The following is a 25,000-nucleotide window of genomic DNA, read 5'->3' as shown; positions in this document are numbered from 1 at the left end:
TTCAAATGATTGTTGATGCTATGTTAACTACTTTCTGGTGGGGACCCCCCCCCCCCCCCCCAAAGGACCCCTGGGGGTCTCCGGACCCCACTTTGAGCACCACTGCTGGTAAGGGTCCATTTGGAACCCCCTCAAGGAACCTTGAGGGTCCCCCATGTCGGACCATACTTTGAGAATCACTGACATAGACGAAACGCACCAAGTTGTTCCTTCACAGGTGTTACCAATAATACTAATTAAGGCTCTGTTCCATTTAGTGTGGCACAGTGGTTGTCTTATTTTCAAGGACCCCCATAACTCTTGAGTGTACAAATGCATTTGTACACTCTCAGAGTTACGCACCCACCATAAGGGGCCATTTGGGAACCAAAGTGGAGTTTTTCTTTCCAGTGAGCCGACGTGCACAATATCAGCACCCTGACCAGAATGGAACAGAGCCTTCATTAGTATCATTGGTAACACCTGTGAAGGAAGTAAGAAGAGGCCCAATTTCTTTCTTTCCAATATGGCTGCTGTGCATAGAGCCTATTGGGGACGCTATAGGGTTCAAGTGGTTCATTTTGACGGGATCGTGTGTTTTATATTTGTGCCGTTGTGTCAAGGTCGGAAAATACCGCCTTGCTCGTGTACTTCATGGTTATGGGTGTTATCCAGTCGGGACTGGGAAGGGTTAATTTCCCAAAACACTGCAAGAAACGTTTCTACTGAATGCTCGCATACTACACACACTGTTACCTTTAAATGTGCTGTGATATTCTTTGTTAAAATAAGTGTTAAATAGCTCTATGCTGTGATAGTCGTAATAGCTATAGAGTGTTTGTTCAGTAACAGAGGTCTCCCCTGTCTTTCTAGCTCTTTGGTAAACGGAGAATACTTTTTTTTTTCACGTCGGTATAGCAAGGATTACTATCACAATACAGAGCTTTAACTTTTTAACAAAAACAACTGTTGTTTGTTTTAACCAGAAATATCACTTACACTACCTTAACATTTTTTTTAATGCATTATGTAAATGTTTCCCCCCCCCCCCTATGAAACTATTGTTTACGTTGTCTAAATCCTTGAACAGATGGAATAATTCACTTTAATTAATGAATGCTCCTTTATATTCCCGACAAGAATTTCTGTCACTGTAGAGAACAATGTTTGCAACCCTGAAACGTTATTATTGCACTTTATAGCAAACATTAAGTCAATGCCATTATTGCCCTTTTTTGCCTATTTCCTTGCTCATTGACTAGTGTAGAACTGGGTCAGAGGGTTCATTTTGCATGCTCTGAAATCTGATATTTGTAGCCAAGATGCTTCGTGGAAGCAAATCAATATGCTAGAGCGGCTTTGTTTTGTCTAAAACATGTCAATAAATGTCTTACAATTGAACCGTTTTCTCGGCCTATACGTTCGTCTTCCATGTGCATCTCACTTTTCCTTTAGTTGGAACGTTTCTTTCTAATTTAATTTCTTGACAAAATGTCTCATCTTATGTCTTATGATCAGTGCCGGACAATGTACTCAACTCCAGTGCTTGAGTCAAAGTATCAGATACTCATGGTCAAATATTACTCAACTACGAGTGAAAGTTAGAAAAAACAGAACAACCAGGTGCTCGCAGGAGAAAGAAAAACGTAGCAATAGTTTAAAGTGTCGATGGTGCTCACGGATCAAACAGGATCAAACATGAGAAAAAACAGACAAACCGGGCACTCAGGAGCAGTGGTGGAAAGTAACTGAGTACATTTACTTAAGTACTGTACTTAAGTAAAATGTTTAGGTATTTTTACTTTACTGGAGTATTTCCAATTTTCAATACTTTTACTTCTAATCCATTACATCTCAAGACGCAAATATTGTACTTTTACTCCACTACAATTATTTGAACACTTTAGTTACTAGTTACTTTCTAGATTTGATTATTATTACAAAACATACATTAACCACTTCAGCCCTATATCCGCAAGTCTCCTAGGGTGTTGTGGGCATCACTTCCTGTCGATTTGATCAGGTATCAGGGATCAAACCGACAGGAAGCGATGCCCACACAACGCCCTAGGAAACTTGTGGATACATTACGGAATCCAATGCTTCAAAACCACTCTCAAAACCCACCTCTTTAATATTGCTTTCCACATCTAACTGCACACCCCTGATCCACTGTTTTTTATTGATTGTATTCCTTTAGTCTTTTCTTTGTGTTCTTCCAAATAACTTTCTTTTGTCGTTTTCTCTTCCATGTAAAGTGTCTTTGGGTACTTAGAAAAGCACTATATAAATTCGAGATATTATTATTATCAGCATCAGAGATATACCAGAGATATTACAAATGCATTCACAATGTTTTGCACCATTTTGCTTGCAGGATTGTCCCAAACGTTACACAACACGGAACCAAATACGGGCATTTTCCATTGGTTCCTAATACATTCTTTTTTGACCACTACTGGAAACTGGATTATTGCATTTTTTGTACAAATCACCATGAAATCAAGTTAGTGCTTTTATTCAGCTTTTGCACATTAACAGATTTATATATACACGCTCATCAAAACAAGGTACAAAGGTTGATTATGTGTGAAACACGGGAGAAGTTCGGGGTATACGTGCAGAAATCCGCAGTTGGTCCATTCAAATGTAAAATGCCTGGTTTCATGAAAAGTCCTATTTTCAGGGTCCGATAGAATGTGCCACAAGTAGCGCACGGCCATTTCTCAGTTGTTACAGAATACGAAAGTGCAGAATGCAAGCTTTTAAATTATGTGTTCATACATTGATATCCTCTTACAATAATTTAAGTTGAAGATGTACTTATTGCTGTCTGCATTTATGCTTTGGTAAGCTTTGAAAAGACATTAACCAAAAGGAAAATATGATTTTTAGAGGAGTGGGTCCTTTAAGCCATTGAATCCGGGAACGCGTGTCTGTCATTTTAGAGTTCTTTGGCTATTCAAAAATAGCAGATCTACAAGCTCATAGCGTGGCACTCGGTGCCGTGCTATGAGCTTGTAAATCTGCTATTTTGAATAGCCAAAGAAATCTAAAAAATTACACAGATGCGTTCCCGGTTTGAATGGCTTAAACATAATGTCATTTTGAAAACAATAAACAAAAAAAAAGATAAAAAAGAAAATAAATATGTCCTTGATGATGGTCAACTTGTGGCACATCCTACCAGATGGGTTTCACATCACTGATCTTTAGCTCTCTCGGGTGGTGTAGGGACACACCACACACACCTGGGCGATGTCGTCGTATTCGTACGTTCTCTTCAGAAACGTATCTGTGAGCCTGAGTCCAGAAATACTCTGGAAGAGAGAAGATACAAACAAAAACACACAAACAGTAAGCAGTGGTGGAAGAAGTACTCAGATATTTTACTTAGGTAAAAGTAGCAATACCACAATATAAAAATACCCTGTTACAAGTAAAAGGCCCGTGTTCAAAATGTTAATTGAGTAAAAGTACTTAAGTATTGGCATGAAAATACAATTAAAGTACCAAAAGTAAAAGTGCGCAATTGTTTGAAAATAGCCTAGGTATAAAATAGGGCTAAAGTGTTTAACTCTCTCAGTGCCAATTAAATAAAAAAATTATTGCGAACTGTGCCAAGATTTTTTTTTGTTTTTTTCAAAGTAAAAAAAAAGTGCTTAGGAAGCGAGATACAGCCTTTTTCAGTTGTAAGTCAAACAAGGAGTGGATGGAGCTGCACATCTTCAGATAATGATATCTTGGGTTCTGAACACTTTTTTTCCAAAAAAAAAATTAAAACTCGGGATTTTTCGTTCTGGCAGGGAGGGTATTCAGTAAAAACTCGGCATAACTCGGGGTCTGGCACTGAGAGAGTTAATGTATGTTTTATAATGTCATAATTTATATCTGCAAAGAAAACTAAAGTTGTCAAATAATTGTAGTGGAGTAAAAGCACAATATTTGCCTCTGAGATGTAGTGGAGTAGAAGTAAAAGTAATGGAAATTGGAAATACTCCAGTAAAGCAAAGATACGTCAACAAAATTGTGGAAGATTGGGAGTGAGTCTGCAGTTCTGAACTGCAATGGGGAGTTTGATCCACAGTTTGGGAGCCAGAAGGGAGAAGAGTCTGTCCCGGATGTTTTAGCGAAGGTTCTGCCAGCTTCCCTGTGTTAGCTGATCTGAGTGAGCGGGAGGGGTTGTAGGGTTGGATCAGACGTTGAAGATATGGGGGTGCCACACTCTACGTCCTCCCAGAGGGGGGACGCAACAGCACACATATTAATGTGTGTGTGGGGAGGAATCAATTGGCATAATAACTAAATTGGTAAATAGAAACAGCTAATAATCATGTTTAGACATGGGACGAACCAAATTAATTCTAAAAGATGAACATGGCCACGTTAATCTCTGATTGATCATAAAAATAACTGACATTCAGAGAACATTGAGATCGAAATCAGAGCAGATTTTCAGAGTACGTACTGTACTTCCGAACACAGCCAATGATTTATGACTAGTGTCAAGCAGAAAGTTGGGATTCTAACCTGCAGCCCCTGGACAGATGACAGCAGTTTGAGAGGCAGGGAGAGGAAGGCACTGGGACCGACTTTCCCCAGCTGTCTGCCCGATACGCCACACCAGTGGATGGACCGGGTGTTACACATCTCCAGAACCAGGTCCATGGTTCTCTCACTGTCAACAACAAGGTCAGTACAATACGGTAAGGTGCTGGAAGTCATATGCTCATAGCACGGCACAAGCTCATAGCGCGGCACCGAGTGCCACGCTATGAGCTTGTAGATCTGCTATTTTTGAAAAATCGTGAAGATTTGTGCAATTCTTTGAATATATATTTTTTAACGCAATTTTCACATTTTCAAATCTTTTGCTTGTTAGGGTCCCTGGAACAAAATATTTTGAGATGGGGGTCCACGGCCAAATACATATCACTTTGGGGGTCCTTGACATGAAAAAAGTTTGAGAACCACTGATATTATAGCAACATAAGTGTTTCAGAAAACTGTTAGGATTCAGAAGACATGTGTAGAATACCCAGAAGCAAAGATTTGAGTTACAAATGTTCGCTTTAAAAAAAAATATATACAATTTTTCAAAAATAGCAGATCTACAAGCTCATAGCGCGGCACCGAGTTATTTTTGAATAGCCAATGAAATCTTAAAATGACACAGATGCGTTCCCGGTCTTAAAGGGTTAAATCCGTAAGAGTGAAGGTTTGACCTGCAGTTGGTGATCTTGCAGGTGATGTCAAACGGTTCCTCCAGGTTGACGGTGTCTGGGATCATCTCCAGTGACAGCCTGATGTCCCCGTAGCCAGGAGCCTGGAGGACACACGCCACAACACTCAGATATCAGATATCCTCGCGTTGAAAAACACAGTATGAAAACACGACAAAACATGACGCTTTTGTGTGGATAATCGCCGTTGTCAGGCACAAACCTTGTATCTCCGGGTTTCACATTTTTATGTTATTTCGTAAATTAACTCTTAAACTGCTGTTTAAGAGTTACTGTTGTTTTTTTTTACCTTCACAGACTGCCAGACTTTTCTAAGTTTAAACTTTGAAAAAAATGTTATTTTTTTGTCCGTTCGTTTTTTAACATTGAAGTGAATGGAGCAGCAACTTTTTGGAAAATGTTATCTCCTGGTTCTTTGTGACGAACGGAAAAGCGGAAAAAACGAAAAAATAAAGAATAATTTTAGATTTTTTTTTTTTTAAATTATTTCTTTTGCCAAAAATGTTTTGGCAGGCAATAGCTAAATTCTCAAAAACGTTTATAAACGTTTTTTGACCTTCAGAATCATCAAGAGTGTTGCACAAAAATAGTGAAAATAGCCGATCTACAAGCTCACAACGCCTTAAGGTGCGAGGCGTTATGTGCTTGTAGATCTGATATTTTAAAATGTTTTGTAGATCTTATATTTTCGCTGTTTTAAAATGTTTTAAAAATAATAATATAATAAAAAAAGAACGGTTTTGGACATTACAAGGTTTCCACCCGACAGCAACGATTATGTTCCTCTTTGCGGACTTTACGTTCCCTGTGGGCCTGCCATGTGGATATTTACCTGTGAAGTTTCTGCCCTATGTGGGATTTTTTTTTGCACCATATGTCTAATCAGACACATACATGCTGCTATGCTGTACCAATGTGTTACCACTTTCACACCTTATGCTTAACCTCATGTACACACTGTACATGCTTGTTTTATGCGTATACTGTATAGCAGGGGTCTTCAACGTTTTTCAGGCAAGGACCCCTTAGAAATAGCAGATCTACAAGCTTGTGGCACGACACTCAGTGCCGCGCTACGAGCTTGTAGATCTGCAATTTTTGAATAGCCAAAGAAATCTAAAAATGACACACGTTTCCGGTCTTAATGGGTAAACATACTCAACCATACAGATAACATTTTATTTACAAAAAAAAAAGTGATGAAGAAATGAATAAATACCATTCTCTGTAGCTGACTGGTCTGCAGCCTGCCTCTTTCCCCCAGGTTGGTCTTCCAGACGATGTCCAGCTTGCCGATCACCGTCACTCCCTTGATCACCCCGGCCTTCTCCGCAAACTCGGGCTTGGGTTTGAGGCAGTACAGGTACTGCCGCGTGTCCATGGGCTGCAGGTAGGACATCTTACCGAACGTGGACATTCTGACAGGGGGGAGACAGCGTCACACAGGACAAAGAAGACAACCATGAGAAACGGCGAAACACTCGCACTATAGAAGGAAACCCGCCCGCCTGAGGTGGTTTTCAAACCATTTAAGAGGCGAGGCCGATTCTACAAAATGCCTTCTAAATGAGTTTACACACCTGCAAATAATGATGATAACATTCTAAACATCACGTACATATCTGCTTTCACGCACGCAATCTATACTGCATATTTATTTGAAATATGTCCCAACTTATTTCCGCTGTTCTCGCACCTATGAGGTGTTTGGCGTCAGTGGGCTTTACCGAGCACCTAAACCGATGCTCATAGTCGGGAGAAGTGAACGGGAGGAGTAGGACGAAGTTTGCCAATTAATTGGCTTAACGTCTAAATTGGATTTAATTTAGACGTTAACTTACACGGCAGGATCGATGTGAAAAAAAAGGGACGCTATCGTTTCACATCAAAAAATGTATGTGGTGATGCCTCATTCATACTGTCACATGTCGGGCGCTGCCGCTCCTTCGGCCCCACCCCCCCTCTCTTCACTAACTCTGTTCCCTGTCTGAGCCTTTGAAGCCCGCGGTACGCCCGGCTGGCGGCCCTTGTGGCTAATGACTTTCGTGCTTTTATTAAGCCATTCCAGCCGGTGCCTTTTGTTCGGTGATATTACCTGTTTACGTTGTGTGCCTCTACCGTGTCCTCACCTAGCTTCCCTCTGTGTTTGAGGGTTCTGTTCTTTCTCTGTTTTGACCAAAGTAAAGACCTTATTTCCCGTTCACCACCTTGTTGTGTCCTGCATTTGGGTCCTACCTTGTTCCGCCTGTGGGCACCGTGACACATACAGGTGGATGATTTCATCCACGGTGAAAAATCGACCTCATTTCGAAAAATAAATATGGCTTTATCGCCAAGTTCTTTTTGCGTTCTGTGTGGATGTGCTCATAACAAAAACAGCAGTTTAAATGAATGCAAATTGATCTCACAAAATAATGATCCCAGTGTGTACGGACCTTAAAGGGTCATAAAACCCTAGGCTGATTTTGTAGTTTGTTATCCACTTCAGGTTAAAAACTACAGCAGGGTAAGAACATGGCAGACTGCATAATCACTGGACTAATGGTACACGGTGAAGCAACAACACAGCTGCAGCTAATCAAATGAATAATGGGTGTGTTGGATTTTAGGTGTGCCAATGCTCTGGACACACCTGGCCTGGGATCATTACCAATTTCGTGTGTCTGATCAGTTCGGAGAGGAAATAACTTATAAATAACGTCATCAGGCGGGCCCGGAAGTCACGACCGGAACCTTGGGCGCCGTGCACCTCCAAAAACATTCCCCTAGTTTAAAATGTGTTAAGTTTGGTATAATCGTTTTGTTTGGTATAATAATCGTTTGGCTTGTCCGTTTTTTATTCTTACTCGTGGCGCGACTAGCGAGACAAAACTAATTGATTCGCATTATGTGGGGAACAAAAACAATGCCGACACCAACCGGAATTCTTTTTTTCTTCTAAACCAGATTAGACGGACCTGTTTGGAATACCAGGCTTTCCTCTGCGGTGGAAAGCCTGGTGACACGAAGTCAGGACACATCGGTTACATGGCGGCTTTCCGACATGTCGCCTTTCCGACGTTAACGAACCCTATACCTAACCCTCACCCTAACCCTAACCGCACGCGGAAGCCACTAGTCGGAGTGGCGAGATGTCGGCATGGAAGACGGTTACCGGACACATCTAACACACTCATTATTAAGCCCATGCTTGTAGTTACCCTTCTTGTCCAGTGGATGCCACCGTGTTGAGCTCGGTGACGTTGTACATGATGGAAGGCTCCAGAGAGACCTTCTCCATGAACATGGGAGAGGTGGTGATGTTCTGGATCTGAGCCTCCAGGAACACCTCGTCTGTCTGCAATGGACCACAACGTGCCAACGCCGCAACGTTAGCTAGCTGCTAACCGCTAACTAACAACAACAACAACCTACAAGGTCGCGCATTGACTTTAATTATTCACTAGTAGTAAACTGCAACAAGTATGAATGAATGTACTCTTCATAACGTGTAAGAATTAAGAGTTAAAGGATCACAAGTGAAGTTGAGATTCAGGGAATTAAAGGTAGTGTAAGTGATATATTTTTAAAAAGCTCTATATTCTGATCAGTGTTGATTTCGTCGACTAAAACTATGACGAAAAATGTTCGTCCTACGCGACGCGTTATGGGCTTGTAGATCGGCTCTTTTCAGAGCGCAACCAAGTGTGAAATCGGCCATTACGGCGGCATCAAGGCACCGGCAAAACACATTTTAGTTGACTAAATCAACTGTAAATTTAGTCGACTAAAACTAGACAAAAGCTAAAACATTTCAAATGACTAAAACTAAATGGAATTTTATTCAAAATACTATGACTAAAACTAAATCCAAATGTGCTGTCAAAATAAACACTGATTCTGATAGTAATCATTGCTAAGGAGTGTTCGTTCAGTAACGGGGGTCACCCCATATCTCCAGCTCTTTAATAAACATTTTCCGATCTGCATACCAATTTCCTCCAATCAGGAGAGAGAACAGCATAATAGGACACAGGATAAACAATTGAAATTGGAAGAGATGAAACATGTAAAACAAGCTGACAAAATTGGAACTGGACCACTATAACATGTAAGTCGATAAATGGGTTCTCTCTTCTTATTGGACGGAACTGGTGTACCTGAGAATGTATTTTCTGTTCACTAAAGAGCTGGAGAGATGGGGAGGAGACCCTAGCTCTGGTCCATAGCGTTAGAAGGAGTTCTCCTTAACGCTACGGTACTTTCGATCCTTTCCCCTCACACCCGAGGTAGCGCAGGCTGCGCAGCCTCTCGTCTGTAGTAAAAATGTAAAATATACTTTCGCTACTCACCAAAACAAAGACGTTTTAATGGAGTTGAAAGCCTACTCACTCTGAAACCCCCACCTCACGTCTAAAATAGACTTTTTGGCCAAAGGAAAAAATAAATTGGTTACTCCACTGCACCCTCTACAGATGTGGTCAATGGATTTTTTCTATTGACGATATTTTTCCTTCCGGTGAAATATTTTCTTTTCTGGTCAAAAAGTGTATTTTAGACGTGAGGAGGGGGGCTCAGAATGTTCCCACGTAGAGTAGGCTTTCAACAAGACAAGAGGCTACGCAGCCTGTGGTGCGAGCACAAAGGCTCGAAAGTCCCATAGCGTTACGGAGAACTCCTTCTAACGCTATGGACCAGAGCTAAGGAGACCCTGTTACTGAACAAACACTCTATAGCAATGATTGCTATCAGAATATAGAGCTATTTAACACTTATTTTAACAAAGGAATACCACTTAAAACCAACTTTACAAACCTCATAAACGGTGCTCAGTGTATCTTCAGGGTTACAGTGCAGTTAGTACAGTGCTGACCAACATGGTATACAGTAGGGGTTGCACTAACTATTATTATTATTATGATTTATTGACTTTTGTCCTCATCAGTAATCCATGCAACGCCAACTAGTCGCATTTAAAATTGTATTTAACTCTTTAAGACCGGGAAAGCATCATTTGTGTCATTTTAAGATTGCTTTGGCTATTCAAAAATAGCAGATATACAAGCTCATAGCGCGGCACCGAGTTTTTGAAAAATCGTGAAAATGTGTGCACATCTTGGAATATATATGTTTTAAAGTGAACAGTTGTCAAATATTTAGTTCCAGGGACCCCCCAGAAGCAAAGATTTGAGTTACAAATGTCCGCTTAAAAGAAAGAAAAATTCAAATATTTGCACAAATGTTCATGATTTTTCAAAATGTTCAGATCTACAAGCTCATAGTGCGGCACTCGGTGCCGCGCTATGAGCTTGTATATCTGCTATTTTTGAATAGCCAAAGAATTCTAAAATGACAGAGAGACGGGTTCCCGGATTGATTAAATGTTTACAGTTAAACAAATAATTTCTTGCGAGCGAGGCCTCTCATGGAACATGACCATGTGTGTCTTGTCCAATCATATTCTAGCCTGGTAAACCCCTCCCTCCGGAAATCTCATTTGTATTTGATTGAAATCAAATGCAAATGAGATTTCCGGAGGGAGGGGTTTACCAGGCTAATCATATTCAGACGGAGCAAACTTTTAGATGCTATCTAAACTGTAGTCTACTCAACATTAGCTAGTTATCTACAGTGGTGGACAGTAACTAAGTGCATTTACTGGAGTATTTCAAATTTTCAGTACTTTTACTTCTACTCCACTACATCTCAGAGGCAAATATTGTACTTTTACTCCTCTACAATTATTTGAAAACTTTAGTTACTAGTTACTTTGTAGATTTGAATTAATATTACAAGACGTACATTAACCACTTCCACCCCATTTAAACTTTGGCTATTTGAAAATAGCCGATCTACGAGCCCAAGCTCGTTGTGAGCTTGTAGATCTGCTATTTTCAAATGATTTTTTTATTAATTTTGAACACTACGAATTCTTTTGTACTTTTACTCAAGTCAATTTTGAATACTGGACTTTTACTTGTGACAAAGTATTCCTACATTGTGGTATTGATGCTGTTACTTAAGGAAAAACATTGAGTAGGTACTTTGTCCACCACTGGTTCTCGCAACCGAGAACATATAACTTACTTGTTGTTCATTTATTTCTAAAATGGCAACACATAGCATATCTAATATCTTGACTTATTTTTATAACATACCTGATTATGGAAACGTAAACAAACAACATTTCACAGAACTTCACAGGTTTTGTAAAGTTTCAGGTTTCTGGAAGGTTCTGTCAACTGAATAGCCTGCTGTAATTCTCAGTGCAACCTCTAGTAGCCAGTAATGAGTAAGAAGCAAAGATTAGTTCATGCCTGCAGAGGAACCACAGACCAATATTCTGACCGGGGTTAATTCATGTTAAAAACAATCATCATAGAACTTATAGCTCCTCCGTCCCATAAACCTTACACCCAAACGTCAAATCTGAGACAAAATAACTATAATATATACATACATTATATTTTTTAAGTTCTGCTTGTTTGACTTGCCAGGTGTTTGACTCTACGTTCATCCTTTAAGAAACCATGTCAAATGATTGGAGCACCTCATTGATGACGTCGCGAAAAATGTTAAAGGAGCACTTCACCCATTTTCAACCTTATATAATTGGCCTCAACGCTCATTATAAGATGGCACCATTTCTGTCTACTGGGTATGTGTCTCATTGGTGGTATGTGGACAGTTCAGAAACCCGGCTACCAATGACGTCATCGATGGGGTTTCTGAGCTAAAAGAAACGACAGACTCTCTCTTCCTGGAAAGTTAGCACGCTGAAATAGAAACCATTGTTCTTGCAGCAATAATAAATAAATACATACATAAGGTTTGAAATCTTGTTTGAAATGACCAAACCTGCCTACCAATGATGTCACTGGCAGGCAGGTTTCTGAACTGTCCACAGCCCTCCAATGAGAAAGAATGAGTAGACAGAAATGGCACCTCATCTTATAGTGAGCATTAGTGAGGGCCAATTATTAAAGGAGAATTCCTGGACTCGCCTTTTCCTTACCTTTAAGTGACGTTATTATGTCCTAGGACGAGTGGTACAGTAGAACATTTTCATAACTCCATCCCGAGTCTTTTATAACATACCTCGTTGTGGAAATGTAGCTTTTTTTTGGTGATATCTGACTTTCATAATGACAGAAAACTCTCCACGGTGTTTGTTAGATGCTCCGGAAGTCTCGCGAGATGAGATTTCACCCGTGATTTCATCAAAGCCGCTTGTAAACACTACGGCGGGCCATTTGGGACAAAAAAACACCGTGGCCAGGTTTCTGTCATTATGAACGTCATATATCATATGGGTTTTTAGCTGCGGTGGACTCGAGATGGAGTTATGAAAATTTAAGATAGGTTGACAATGGGTGAAATTGTCCTTTAACAAAATTCCGGCAGGACGATTAAGTTGAAATTTGAGTACCTTCATTCACATTGGAATAATAATAATGATGGTAATAATAATAATAATCCCAACAACAATAATCGTAACACAAACCAGCCAAGTTCCCCCAGTGTTTGATCAATGCAATCATCCCAGCCCTCTGCAATTTAGCAGCAAGCCCAAAAAGAGTCCAGTAATTAAACAGTGAATTAGACCGTTAGCCCTGCTGTGTGAAATGAGTTAGCAAAAAGAGTGCAGAAGCATTCAAAGAAAGAGCAAAAGCTAAATATGGTGGAAATTGATCGTCAAACTCCATGTTGACCAGTTTTAAGACTCATTGGAAACACACGCATGGGACAGCTAATCTACAAGCTCACAACAGATCGCGTTGTGAGCTTGTAGATCTGCTATTCAAGCCTCATGTTTGCGCCAGAATAGGGACGCTAATACAGGAGTTACTAGTGTTTTTCATGAATATATATAACGTATTAAAATTATTTTCCACATATTCCCCCCCCTACTTTTGCTCCTTCTTAGCGGCCCCAGAGAAAAGACAAAACGCTGCTGCGTGGAGATTAATTGAAGCTAATTAATGTTCAGCGAATGAGAACAGAGAAAAAAAACCAAACAATTACCACTGAACTGAGGTCACTCTAATGGAGAAAATAAAATACAAGACATCATAAACGTGAATGAAGTTACATGCCAAAGACAAATGACCATGAATGAATAACTTGCATTACAATACAAAATGCTGCAGGTATGCAAATGAAAAACAAAATGGGGATAAAAGCTCAATTTATTTGCCTTGGAAAAACCTTGCGTCTCCAACTGTGGTGATTGAAAAGATGCCAACGCTCTCACTGTGTAGAACAACTGTTATATTACATTCAACGCTGTTGGACAGAAGAAACCTTGTATTTCCATTTTTCATCTTCTTATATTTTTTTCATAAATTAATGCAATATTCTATACGTCTGAGGCGTGACAGTGTCGCACCAAAGTAGCAAAGATAACCCACAGATATTCTACAACTCACAATGTGTTACATCACAATCTATTTCTAATTCTTAATTCGTTTTTTCAGGCCTTTCTTTCCTATTGATAGTTACAAGCAACAGGAAACAGGGAGAGAGTGGGGAGTGACAACCATAGACTGGACGAAGGGAGCGTAGTCTGGCGTAGCCAGACAACTATTCCACTATCTCCGAATGCTATATAGGGTCTGGAACTACACTCCCAGAAGTCCGAGAGAGGAAACTGGCACTTCCGTTCACAAAATATATATTTTAAAATATCTTTACATTTTATCTCATTCACTGCTAGACTTATTTCTGGCTGCGTTTGCCCACTGCCAGGGATTTTTCACAAAATAAAAGTACACAGGAGCAGAGATTTTTTAAGTAATAAGTTAACAAGGAAGTGGATAAGAGTCTAGATCTTCGAAAAAATGATATCTCCTGGGTCTGTGGGTAAAATCCCCCCCCCCCCCCCAAAATATTTTTTGGGAAACATTTTAATTACGTTTTTTACGTTCTTGGCAGTATTGGTATTTGGAAATAATTACGTTTTTGGCAGGGAATGAGTTAACATACATTAACCACTTTAGTCCTATTTTATACCTAGGCTATTTGAAAATAGACAATCTACAAGCTCGCGATGCGTTGTGAGCTTGCAGATCGTCTATTTTCAAACATTTTAGTACTTTTACTTTTGGTGCTTTAAGTACATTTTGATACCAATACTTTTGTACTTACATTTTTTTAATTTCCTGAAAATTAACCCTTTTGGACATACAAGGTTTCCACCCGACAGTGATGTTATATAAACTGTGTAAAACAAAGGGAAATATATTTTTTTGTTGCTAGACATACAAGGTTTTTACAGGACATGTGTCTCATACTACTCTCTATATTAGCATTTGGAAAACGTTTCCAACCACAGAATGTGAATATGTCATGAGGCATGTTATGTGATGCAGTGGTTCTCAAAGTGGGGTCCAGGGACCCCCAAGGTCCCCATCAAAATTAGTTAAAGGAGTAGTTCACCCAGAAAATGACTTGTTTTCTATCAATTACACACCCCATGAAGCCTTGAATTCATGGAGATTTTTAGTTTTTTGTCGCATTCCTGAGCCAATAATTTGATGAATACACCCGGTCATCAAATTATTGGCTCAGGAATGCGACAAAAACAAAAAAATCTTCATGAATTCAATGCTTCATGGGGTGTGTAATTGATAGAAAATAAGTGTTTTTTTGGGTGAACTACTCCTTTAACATAGTGTCAGAATCTACACACAACACGTCGCGTTGTGAGCTTGTAGATCTGTTATTAAAATTAAAATAAAAAAATCTTGAAACAAATGTTTTTTTTTTAATATTTTTTAAACATTTTAACAACACAAATCTTAAATGGGGGTCTTGGACCAAAATATTTCAGATGGGTATCAGCAGCAAAAGATATATTAATTTTAAATTGTTTGAGAACCACTGATGTAATGGTGCAATGACAATTATTATAAATAAACTAATAAAATAAAAGTTTTAACAGGCAGAAAGCCATGGTGAGAGATGAGGGTACAAACAAATCAACTGTTGACAGCCAGTGGTGGAAAGTAACTAGTACAGTACATTTACTCAAGCACTGTACTTAAGTACAATTTTGAGGTTCTCTTTTTTTTACCCTACTTTAAACTTCAAAGGCAAATATTGAACGTTTTACTCCACTACAATTACGTGGCGGCTTTAGTTACTAGTTACTTCGCAGATTTAGAGTATTAATATAAAACATGATTAAGCGCCATTTTATACTTCGGCTGTTCAAAAATAGCCGATGAACAAGTTCACAATGCGTCAAATTTGATTGAATTTGGTACCGTCATTATATTTTGATGGCATTACTTTCGTACTTTCACTCAGGTACATTTTTTTAATACAGGCCTTTACAGGGTAATCGTGTGGTATTGATACCATTACCAGGGGTGCATTGCTCATGGGACGGCCTTGCATGCCGTGCAGGAACCTATTTGACCAGGAGCACGCGCAGGCACACGCATAGATTTAAAACGACTTTAAATTCGCACCCCAACAAAGTTTACAAAGGCTCCCGACTCACACCAGGTACATTAACCCATTAAGACATGGAACGCATCTGTGTCATTTTTAGATTTGAGCTAAAAAACATTATTTTACACTTTGGCTTTTCAAAAATGGCAGATATACAAGCTCATAGCGCGGCACCGAGTGCCGCGCTATGAGCCTAACCCTAACCCTAACCCTTGAAAAATCGTGAAAATGTGTGCAAATCTTTGAATATATATATTTTTAAAGCAAACATTTTTAACTCAAATCTTTGCTTCTAGGGGGTTCCTGGAACAAAATATTTTGAGATGGGGGTCCGTGGCCAAATACATATAATTTTGGGCGTCCTTGACATGAAAAAGATTTGAGCACCACTGATATAGAAACATACGTTTTTCAGAAAACTGTTGGGATTTAGGAGACATGTTGAATCGGCTTCAGGTCTTAGTTAACATAGGAATGAGCCTAGATGCATATCAATTGTCCATTGTGTGACCTGTCGTGTAGGTGTTAAGCGGCGTGCGCGTCACGTCATTAAAAGACACGCGCAACCACGTTCCAATTCAGCATTGCAACACTGACTATTGCCTGAGTAAAAAGTACCTCTTCCACCACTGTTGCCAGCCATACTTCACAATACACAGTTCCTAACATAGACATAACACACTTTGAAAAAAAAGCTTACCTCTGCATTGTAGAACTTGGTTTTTACATCCAGCGGCTTCAAAACCTGATTGAAAATAGATTGCAAACTGAACGCTGTTGGTTTCTCACTGTGTTCCTCCATTCAAAAGCAAAAGATTTAAATAAAAATACACAGCGTCTAGTAATGTATTACTAACATTAGAAATCCCATCAAAAGACAAGAAACTGAGAGAGTAAAATGTAATGAAGTAGTTCTGAACTGCTACTCTTTCAACCAACTGTCTACGACGTGAAGTTTGGGAATCCTTTCTCACACTGAGAGTGCAGTGTCTCTCCGGGCGGCACAAAGCCCATAGCTTCTATGCTAATTGGCTTTCGCTCTATTGTAGACTTGTGACATTTCTCAGACTCCTATCAACACATGCTTTAAAGCCTCAGTCCGTAAACTTTTGTGTCCTTTTCCTCGGGACACAAAACCCCACGTGAGACCGAGTTTCTATACCGCTCAGCCCAGAGGGAAACCATGCTTGGGTCAAGAGGGGGGGGGGGCATTTGCACTTATGAGTTTAATGCAGTGCTACTCGTCCACCAGTTGGTGTCCTAACCAGACACCACGGGTGTAAATGTCTCAATGGAAGAGTAGGGAGATCACCTCCCAACCACACAAAACACAAAAGTATATCATTTTGGCCTTCATTATAATTTTTGATCAACACACATTCAACCATACAGTTCATACAGTATTGCATGCAGTACATTTTATTGTAGTGGTTCTCAAAGTGAGGTCCAGGGACCCGCTGGGTTACTTGAGGAGGTTTCAAATGGACCCTTACATGTCAGTAACTCCGAGAGTGTACAAATGGAACCAAATGGACCCTTACGGGTCCATTTGGTTCCATTTGTACACTCTCAGGAGTTGTGGTAGCCTTTGAAATTCAAGTGTTCGACATGTCTCACTACGTTCTTAGCGTTGCCACAAAACATAAAGACTGTGCATGCATGTAGTCTCGTGTATCTTCCCAAACAATCACAGTGCACAGCGTTGTATTAGCCCATTAAGACCGGGAAAGCATCTCTGTCATTTGGATTTCTTTGGCTATTCAAAAATAGCATATCTACAAGCTTCAGTGCCGTGCTATGAGCACGTAGATCTGCTATTTTTGAAAAATCTTGAAAGTTTGTGCAAATCTTTGAATATATATTTTTTAAAGCAAACATTTGTAACTCAAATCTTTGCTTCTGGGGGATTCTACATTAAACATTTTTTCATGTCAAGACACCCAAAATGATATGTATTTGTCCGCCGACCTCCCATCTCAAAATATGTTGTTCCAGGGACCCCCCAGAAGCAAAAATTAGAGTTACAAATGTTCACTTTTAAATATATATATATTCAAAGATTTGCTAAAATTTTCAAGACGTTTAAAAAATAGCAGATCTACAAGCTCATAGTGCGGCACTCGGTGCCGCACTATGAGCTTGTATATCTGCTATTTTTGAATAGCGGAAGAAATCTAAAAATGACACTGATGCTTTCGGCATAGGTACGCGACTACAATCCGCGACACATTCTTTGTTGTTCTGATACTTTCATCACAAGACGCATAAATTGGCCTTTACTCTACCCGATTGGTTCAATAACGTTTTATTCATCAAAATAAGTTTCGGATCGTCGTTTATCATCTGAGGAGATAGTTCAAGCATAACTCACCTGAAATTTGAAGAATTTTCGGAAATAGAGTTTCTCCCCGTACTGGGTTGTATAACTGACTGCACACACTAAGCTAAAGTTGAGAAAAGAGAGAGAGAGAAAAACAAGTTCAGCATAGCAAAGAATTATTCTGTAATATATCATTCATTCTTTCACCCTGTGTGTAAAAAGTCAGGTAGTAACCACTAACCTCATACAGCATTTTATGTTTTTTGGGGTAAATTAATGCTCTACTTTGTCATACAACAGGGTCGCACACATGTAGCAAAAATAGCCAATCTACAAGTCTACAACCCATCACACTGTGACGTGTTGCGAGCTTGAAGATCTGCTATTTTTCATTCACGACAATAATATATTTTTTAAAGTAAAAGTCTGTCTTATAAACATTCAGTATTAACAAGCGCTTGTGACTAAATAATAACTACATTGGATCCATTGGAACACAGGTTATTTTTCCCCCCATTTCCTTAAAAGTAACAGTTTTGGACAGGTGATGATATTATGTATAATTTGTCTACATGTTGACCATAAAGACACACATATGAGTTCCGATCTCTTTGACTTCGTGGTGGATGACGTCGTCGATGCAGCTCTCTGGCTTCAGCTCCGTGACGGTGGAGTTAGACGCTGAGAGGTTCAGCCTCTGGGAGCTGGTCTGGAGGTCAGCCTACAAACAGACAAACAGTGGTGGAAAAAAGTACTCAAACGTTTTACTTAAGTAAAAGTATCAATACTGCAATGTGGAAGTTCTCTGTTACAAGCAAAAGTCTGGAATTCAAAATTGACTTGAGTAAAAGTAAAAAAGTATTTGCATACAAATGTAAAAGTACTAAAATGTTTGAAAATAGCAGATCTACAAGTTCACAACGCGTCGCGATGCGACGGGTACTTTAACTTCACTGGAGTATTTCCAATTTTCTATACTTTTACTTCTGCTCCACTACACCTCAAAGACAAATATTGTAGTTTTTACTCCACTACTATTTGAAAACTTTAGTTACTTTTTGTAGATTTTGATTATTATTACAAAACATACATTAACCACTTCAGCCAGAAAAAAAATCGTGAATATGTCTGCAAATCTTTGAATATATATATTTTTAAAGTGAACATTTGTAACTCAAATCTTTTCTTCTGGGGATTCTACAAATGTCTTCTGAATCATTTTTTTTTTAATAACTTATGTTGCTATAATATCAATGGTTCTAAAACCTTTTCATGTCAAGGACCACCCAAAATTATATGTATTTGGCCGCGGACCCCCATCTCAAAATATTCTGTTCCAGGGACCCCGCCAGAAGCAAACATTAGTTTGCTTCTGAGTTAAAAATGTTAAAAAGTAAAAAAAAAAATCACTTTCAAAAATATATATTCAAAGATTTGCACACATTTTCACGAAAATAAATAGCAGATCTTGAGTGCCGCGCTATGAGCTTGTATATCTGCTATTTTTGAATAGCCAGAGACATCTTAAAATGACAGATGCGTTAAAGGGTTACATGTCACTGGGAGCCAACAGAACAAGTGCAGTACCTTTACGAGAATGTCCTTCACTATCTGGATGCTGTCATTGTGAACGCTGATGTAACTGGAGAAGGTCTCGCCAAGGAAAATATTTCTGTTGAAAACACATTGTTTGAGATTATGTATCATGTGATTGAACTTGACAAATATTATTAAATAAATCATAATTAATAATTAATAATGAATACATGTTTGTTATTGCCGTTTTGACCATAGAGAACACCAACGTAAAACCAATGCTGAAACTAATCTGATACATTTATAGAATATAAACTTTATATGCCATTGGTTAAGGCCAGGTATGGGCCTCTTGTTATTCAAATTTGCTGTATATTCACTCCTTTGAACAAAAAGAAGATGGTCATTTGGTCTTTTTATTACCCAAAGTTCTGAGGTAAAGTTAGCATCTCTCCCAGCATTAGCGATTCAGCTCCTTTGATAGTGGACGGGTCCTCCTTCATGAGTCGATCAAAAACATCCCCTGTGAACACACACAAACATACGCCACATGCTAAGGCTGCGTTCACACTGGCCGATGCAAAGCTACAGGCTATCATTTTCAATGGAAGCCTGAGACAAATGGAACAAATGGAACCAAATGGACCCGTAACTCTCGGGTTACACACCCGTAAAGGGGCCATTTGGAACCCCCTTACGGAGCCATGAGGGTCCCTGGACCACACTTTGAGACCCACTGGTGTAGCAGCGTGCTTCCAGTGAGCCAGAATGCACAATATCCGAAACCCTGACTCTGTTTGACCAGAATGGAACAAAAATGTTCCATTCTGGAACATTTTGACCAAAAATGTGTTTTTCTAAATTAGACCTGCTGGTGGCGCTATAACAGGCCAAGGTTAAAAGGTGGCATATCTTCCTCGGCTTAGTGGGAATGTGCGTGCAAAAGTTTACGATTTGAGGCATTTTGTTCAAAACCAACAAATCCTGCAAACTTTGGAAGCCAATCGTAGCCAATCACGATGGAATATGGAAAATTGGACAGATCCGTGTTGATCAAATGACTATAGAGATGGACTGTGTACTGATTTCTGTGATGTTTGGACAATGTGTAGGAGTAATATAAAAAAATGTGTTGTGCAAAAAACGGCCTCCTGGTGGCGCTATAACAGGCCAATCTGAAAAATGCAGGGCAGAGGTTCGGCTTTGGACGGACGGACAGGGTGCAAAACATAGTCTTGGCCATTCGGCCTGGCAGGAACAATTAAGTGGTTAATCAATCCGTACTATTAAAGCAAGTACTCCAGTACTTTAACTCAAGTAAAAGTAATTATATTGAGCAACTTTGCCTTGTTGAGTAATATTTGTCCAGGAGTATATCTACTGTATACTTTTGATACTGGGGTTGAGTTCTTTGTCCACCTCTGGTTAAAACTAACACCATAAATTCCTGTCAGGCCCCTGCATCTAAATTTGGGAGCTGGATCTAACATAATCAAAGGTCATATGATGAAGGCTAATCTAATCGAGCTAATCTGGTGCCTCATTTCTGCAACCAAAACATAATGCAGATAATGGCCCTGATAATATTTCTTTCAAATCCATTGTTTAACAAAAGATAAACAGAACATTAACACTTTGGTTGAAGGTGGTGAGAAAGGGGTAACGTCTGCATTCCGACATCTCACTACTCCGACTAGTGGCTTCCGCGTGCGGTTAGGGTTAGGGTTAGGGTTAGGTATAGGGTTAGTTAACGTTGGAAAGGCGACATGTCGGAAGGGCGACATGTAACCGGTGAGAAACTATTATTTTCTTGGCACAACAGAGAAGTTGTTATATTACAATATTTATTACCTCCAACAAATTTGGATGGAGGTTTTCATTCCATCACTGTAAGTTGAGGGGGTACCGCTAAATGATTAAAAGTTAATAAGAACCACGGGTGGCGCAGTGGTCAAAGTAACTAAATGGACCCTTAAAAAGGTCTGTAACTCTAGGCGTGTACAAATGGACGGGTCCATTTGGTTCCATTTGTACTCTCTCAGAGTTATGGGGGTCTGTTGCTTAATCAAGCACATCAAACTTTTCCAGCAAAACTTTGAGAACTGCTATCTAACCGTAGAGACTGGGCAACAACGAAAAAAGGGTGAATTACTACTGCTGCAGCCAGAATGAAAGGCTCTCAGCTAAACTCCCCTGAATAAATAACTGTTAAAAATGGGACCTGAACAAAGTTAATGTCATACCAGTGGTCAGTATTGCCAAAACAATTTTTTGGGCTTGTTTCTAAAGCGCAGTTGCTTATTTGGGCCTGCTTCCTAATCCAGTGATGCTCAAACATTTTTGTGTCACCCCGAAATGAAAATGTATTTGTCTGCGGACCCCCATCTGAAAATATTTTCCCTAAGATATATATAATATATGTATTTAAAATGTTTCAAATACATTCAACATTATTATTTGTTTTCAAGATTATAAAAAAAAAGCAAATCTAAAAGCTCACAAGCTTGTAGATCTGCTATTTTCAAATAGCTGATGTATATACAGGCATGTTTTTGTAGAGCTGGCCACTTGTTTCTCTCGCAAAATCTGGCAACACTGCCAGTGGCGCGCGCCGCGCGGCATCATAAAATGTCATGCGGAAAGCCGGGGCGGAAGCCACAGTTTGATAACATTAAAGTTGATTATCCAGACGCAAACTCGACTCAATTCAATTCCATTATAGAGCCGAATCACAACCAGTTATGTCTCAAAACACTTCACATGTCGTTGCCGTCGGGCAGAAACCTCTTATCTCCATATTTCAAATGTTTAGGTTTTTTTTTCGTAAATGAACGCCTCACTTCTACGTGCAACGGTGCACAAAAGTAGCAAAAACATTTCTATTTTTGCGTTTTTAACACATTAAAGCCGGGAACGCATCTGTGTCATTTTAGATTTATTTGGCTATTCAAAAATAGCAGATATACAAGCTCATAGCGCGGCACCGAGGGTCCCTGGAACAACATATTTTGAGATGGGGGGTCCGCGGCCAAATACATATCATTTTGGGGGTCCTTGACATGGAAAAGTTGGAGCACCATTGACATAGCAACATAAAAGTTATTTAAAAAAAATGTTTATAGAATAATATTCTATAAATATATTCAAAGATTTGCACAAATGTTCACAATAAAAAAAAACAAATAGCAGATCTACAAGCTCATAGCGCGGCACAGAGTGCCGCGCTATGAGCTTGTATATCTGCTATTTTTTTTATTGCCAAATAAATCTAAAAATGACACACAGATACGTTCCTGGTCCTAATGGGATTTAAAAAAAAGAAAAACTTGTGTGTCTGTGAGTTCCAATAAAAAGTATTAACGAGAGCTTGTGACTAAATTATAACTAAATTGGATCCACAGGCACACAGGTTCCTTGTTTCCTGAAAAGTGACAGTTTTGGACATACAAGGTTTACAACCGACAGAGAATATACTGTATATAGAGTGGTTTGTCTGTGAGCAGCTAATCTCGAGCACCGCTGGACAGATTTAGCGTGAAACTTTGCACGCACACACTCCCAGTCGGCCAAGGAAGAACCTCCACCTCATTTCGTTGTGTTCAAATTGGCCTCATGGTGGCGCTATAACAGGATGCTTCACTTTTGGCCTATAATTTTTGTCCAAATCGATTTGAAAACCTTTGATTTTGTTGAGAACACATTGCAAATAAATAAACAAACTAGAAAATGTGCTCCTCGGAGCACAGGTCTCCGCCAGTACTGTTCCTGATTAATCCTGTCTTACCCATTTATATTACATATTGTCACGTGTCACTTGACCAATGTTAGCTTGACCAATTTACCTCACTTCAAAAAACATAAATGGCTTTTTGAAGTGACACACCTATTTATAGGATTTTATTTCGTCATGCGTCTCGCTAGCCAATCAAAAGCATTGGTGACAACATATTGTCACGTGTCACGTGAAGCTTGACCAATGTTAGCTTGGCTAGGGGGGGGACACACAGCGGGACGGGAATGAAAACATACTCTCCACCTCTGGCGGAGACAATAAACTAATTATGTTTTTGAAGATACAAAGATAAATATTCAAGTCAACTTACATATTTTGCCTTAAAATATGTAAGTTGACTTGAATGTTCAAATAATATGTTCCAGCAATCAATGGTTAAAATAAGTGTTAAATAGCTCTATATTCTGACAGTACTCATTGCTATAGAGTGTTTGTTCAGTAACAGGAGTCTCCATGTCTCTCCAGCTCTTTATTAAACATAAAATGCATTTTCAGGTTGGAATGACAATTTTATCCAATCAGGATAGAGAACTCAGTCAGGAGGATACAGATTAAGCAAGTGAAATTGTAAGTGATGACACAGAGAAATGAGCTGAACAACAAGGAGCTGGAACACTATAAAAATGAAGCTGATAAATGGGCACTCTCTCCTGATTGGCTGAAATATTGTCACCTACCTGAAAATGCATGTACTGTTTAATAAAGAGCTGGAGAGACAGGAAGACTCCTGTTACTGAACAAACACTCTATAGCAATGATTACTATCAGAATATAGTGCTTTAACCTTTTAACAAAAACCTTTTGTTTTCACCAAACAATATCACTTACCCTACCTTGAAATTGTTTATCGCAATTATTTGTATGAGAATTAACGGTAAAATGCCATGATCCATGACAGCCCTAATCATGTCCAGTCTTACCCGGCAGGTCGCGGTCTTCACATGTCACTGGCATGTTCGTGAACAGAGTGGGTTTGGTCAGCCGCATCACTGTAAACGACACACACACACACACACACACACACACACACACACACACACAGAACACGTTACTTTATTACAGATTGTTATACCAAGATTATGCACCAAATTTGAGTTTACTGAACCGATAAATATATCGGCATTTAGAACCAATAGGCAACTTACTATTGCTCATCTAGTCGTAATCGAATAATCAACTTTTAATAATGAACTAAAACATGTGTTATACTTCGTCGTACAATGGTGGCATGCAAAGATAGCTTGTAGACCTGCCATCCTCTATTTTCATAATATGTATTGGTGTGGGAGCGAGGGGTGGGGCTTCACTCAGTAGAACCCAATCACAAGCCCCGAGAGCATGCCTTGCTTTAAGTTTAGTATCAAATTTTAACCCATTCAATCCTCGAACACATCATAACTCATAGCTCATTTTTTTTTTTTTTTTTTTTTTTTTCTTCTTTATTTACCCAGGGTAGTAGCTGAGCACAAGTGCTCATTTTCAGCAACGCCCTGCACATAGAAACACACAGACAGACAGACACATTAAAACCTGGGAGCTGACTAGTACAACCACAGTCTTATACTGTTGGCCACTACGCAGCTCCACTGGAGCAGTTGGGGTTCAGTGCCTTGCTCAAGGGCACTTCAGTGGTGTTGGGGAAGTGGTGAATATTCACTTCCCCACCCAGATTTTTCCTGCCGGTCCGGGGAT

General features: G+C 39.4%; 1 protein-coding gene across 1 annotated transcript in view; it reads right to left on the bottom strand.

The window, feature by feature from the left end:
* Positions 1 to 2,481: 2,481 nt before the first annotated feature.
* Positions 2,482 to 25,000, bottom strand: part of trappc13 (trafficking protein particle complex subunit 13) — a 23,648-nt gene continuing 1,129 nt past the window's right edge. The window contains exons 2-13 of the mRNA XM_084047447.1: positions 24,229 to 24,297; positions 19,939 to 20,038; positions 19,567 to 19,651; positions 18,573 to 18,700; positions 18,031 to 18,103; positions 16,360 to 16,404; positions 13,227 to 13,244; positions 8,423 to 8,559; positions 6,442 to 6,640; positions 5,205 to 5,305; positions 4,510 to 4,657; positions 2,482 to 3,299 (exon numbers count right to left, since the gene is read on the bottom strand). Of these exons, the coding sequence (XP_083903573.1) occupies positions 3,192 to 3,299; positions 4,510 to 4,657; positions 5,205 to 5,305; positions 6,442 to 6,640; positions 8,423 to 8,559; positions 13,227 to 13,244; positions 16,360 to 16,404; positions 18,031 to 18,103; positions 18,573 to 18,700; positions 19,567 to 19,651; positions 19,939 to 20,038; positions 24,229 to 24,297 (1,211 nt within the window). The 3' untranslated portion in view covers positions 2,482 to 3,191. The remainder of the gene's footprint in view (positions 3,300 to 4,509; positions 4,658 to 5,204; positions 5,306 to 6,441; positions 6,641 to 8,422; positions 8,560 to 13,226; positions 13,245 to 16,359; positions 16,405 to 18,030; positions 18,104 to 18,572; positions 18,701 to 19,566; positions 19,652 to 19,938; positions 20,039 to 24,228; positions 24,298 to 25,000) is intronic.

This window comes from Gymnoscopelus microlampas (genome assembly GCF_963454915.1).
Source record: "Gymnoscopelus microlampas genome assembly, chromosome: 21".
NCBI lineage: Eukaryota > Metazoa > Chordata > Actinopteri > Myctophiformes > Myctophidae > Gymnoscopelus > Gymnoscopelus microlampas.
Note: the sequence above shows the minus strand (reverse complement) of the source record. Positions and strands in the feature narration are given on the sequence as shown.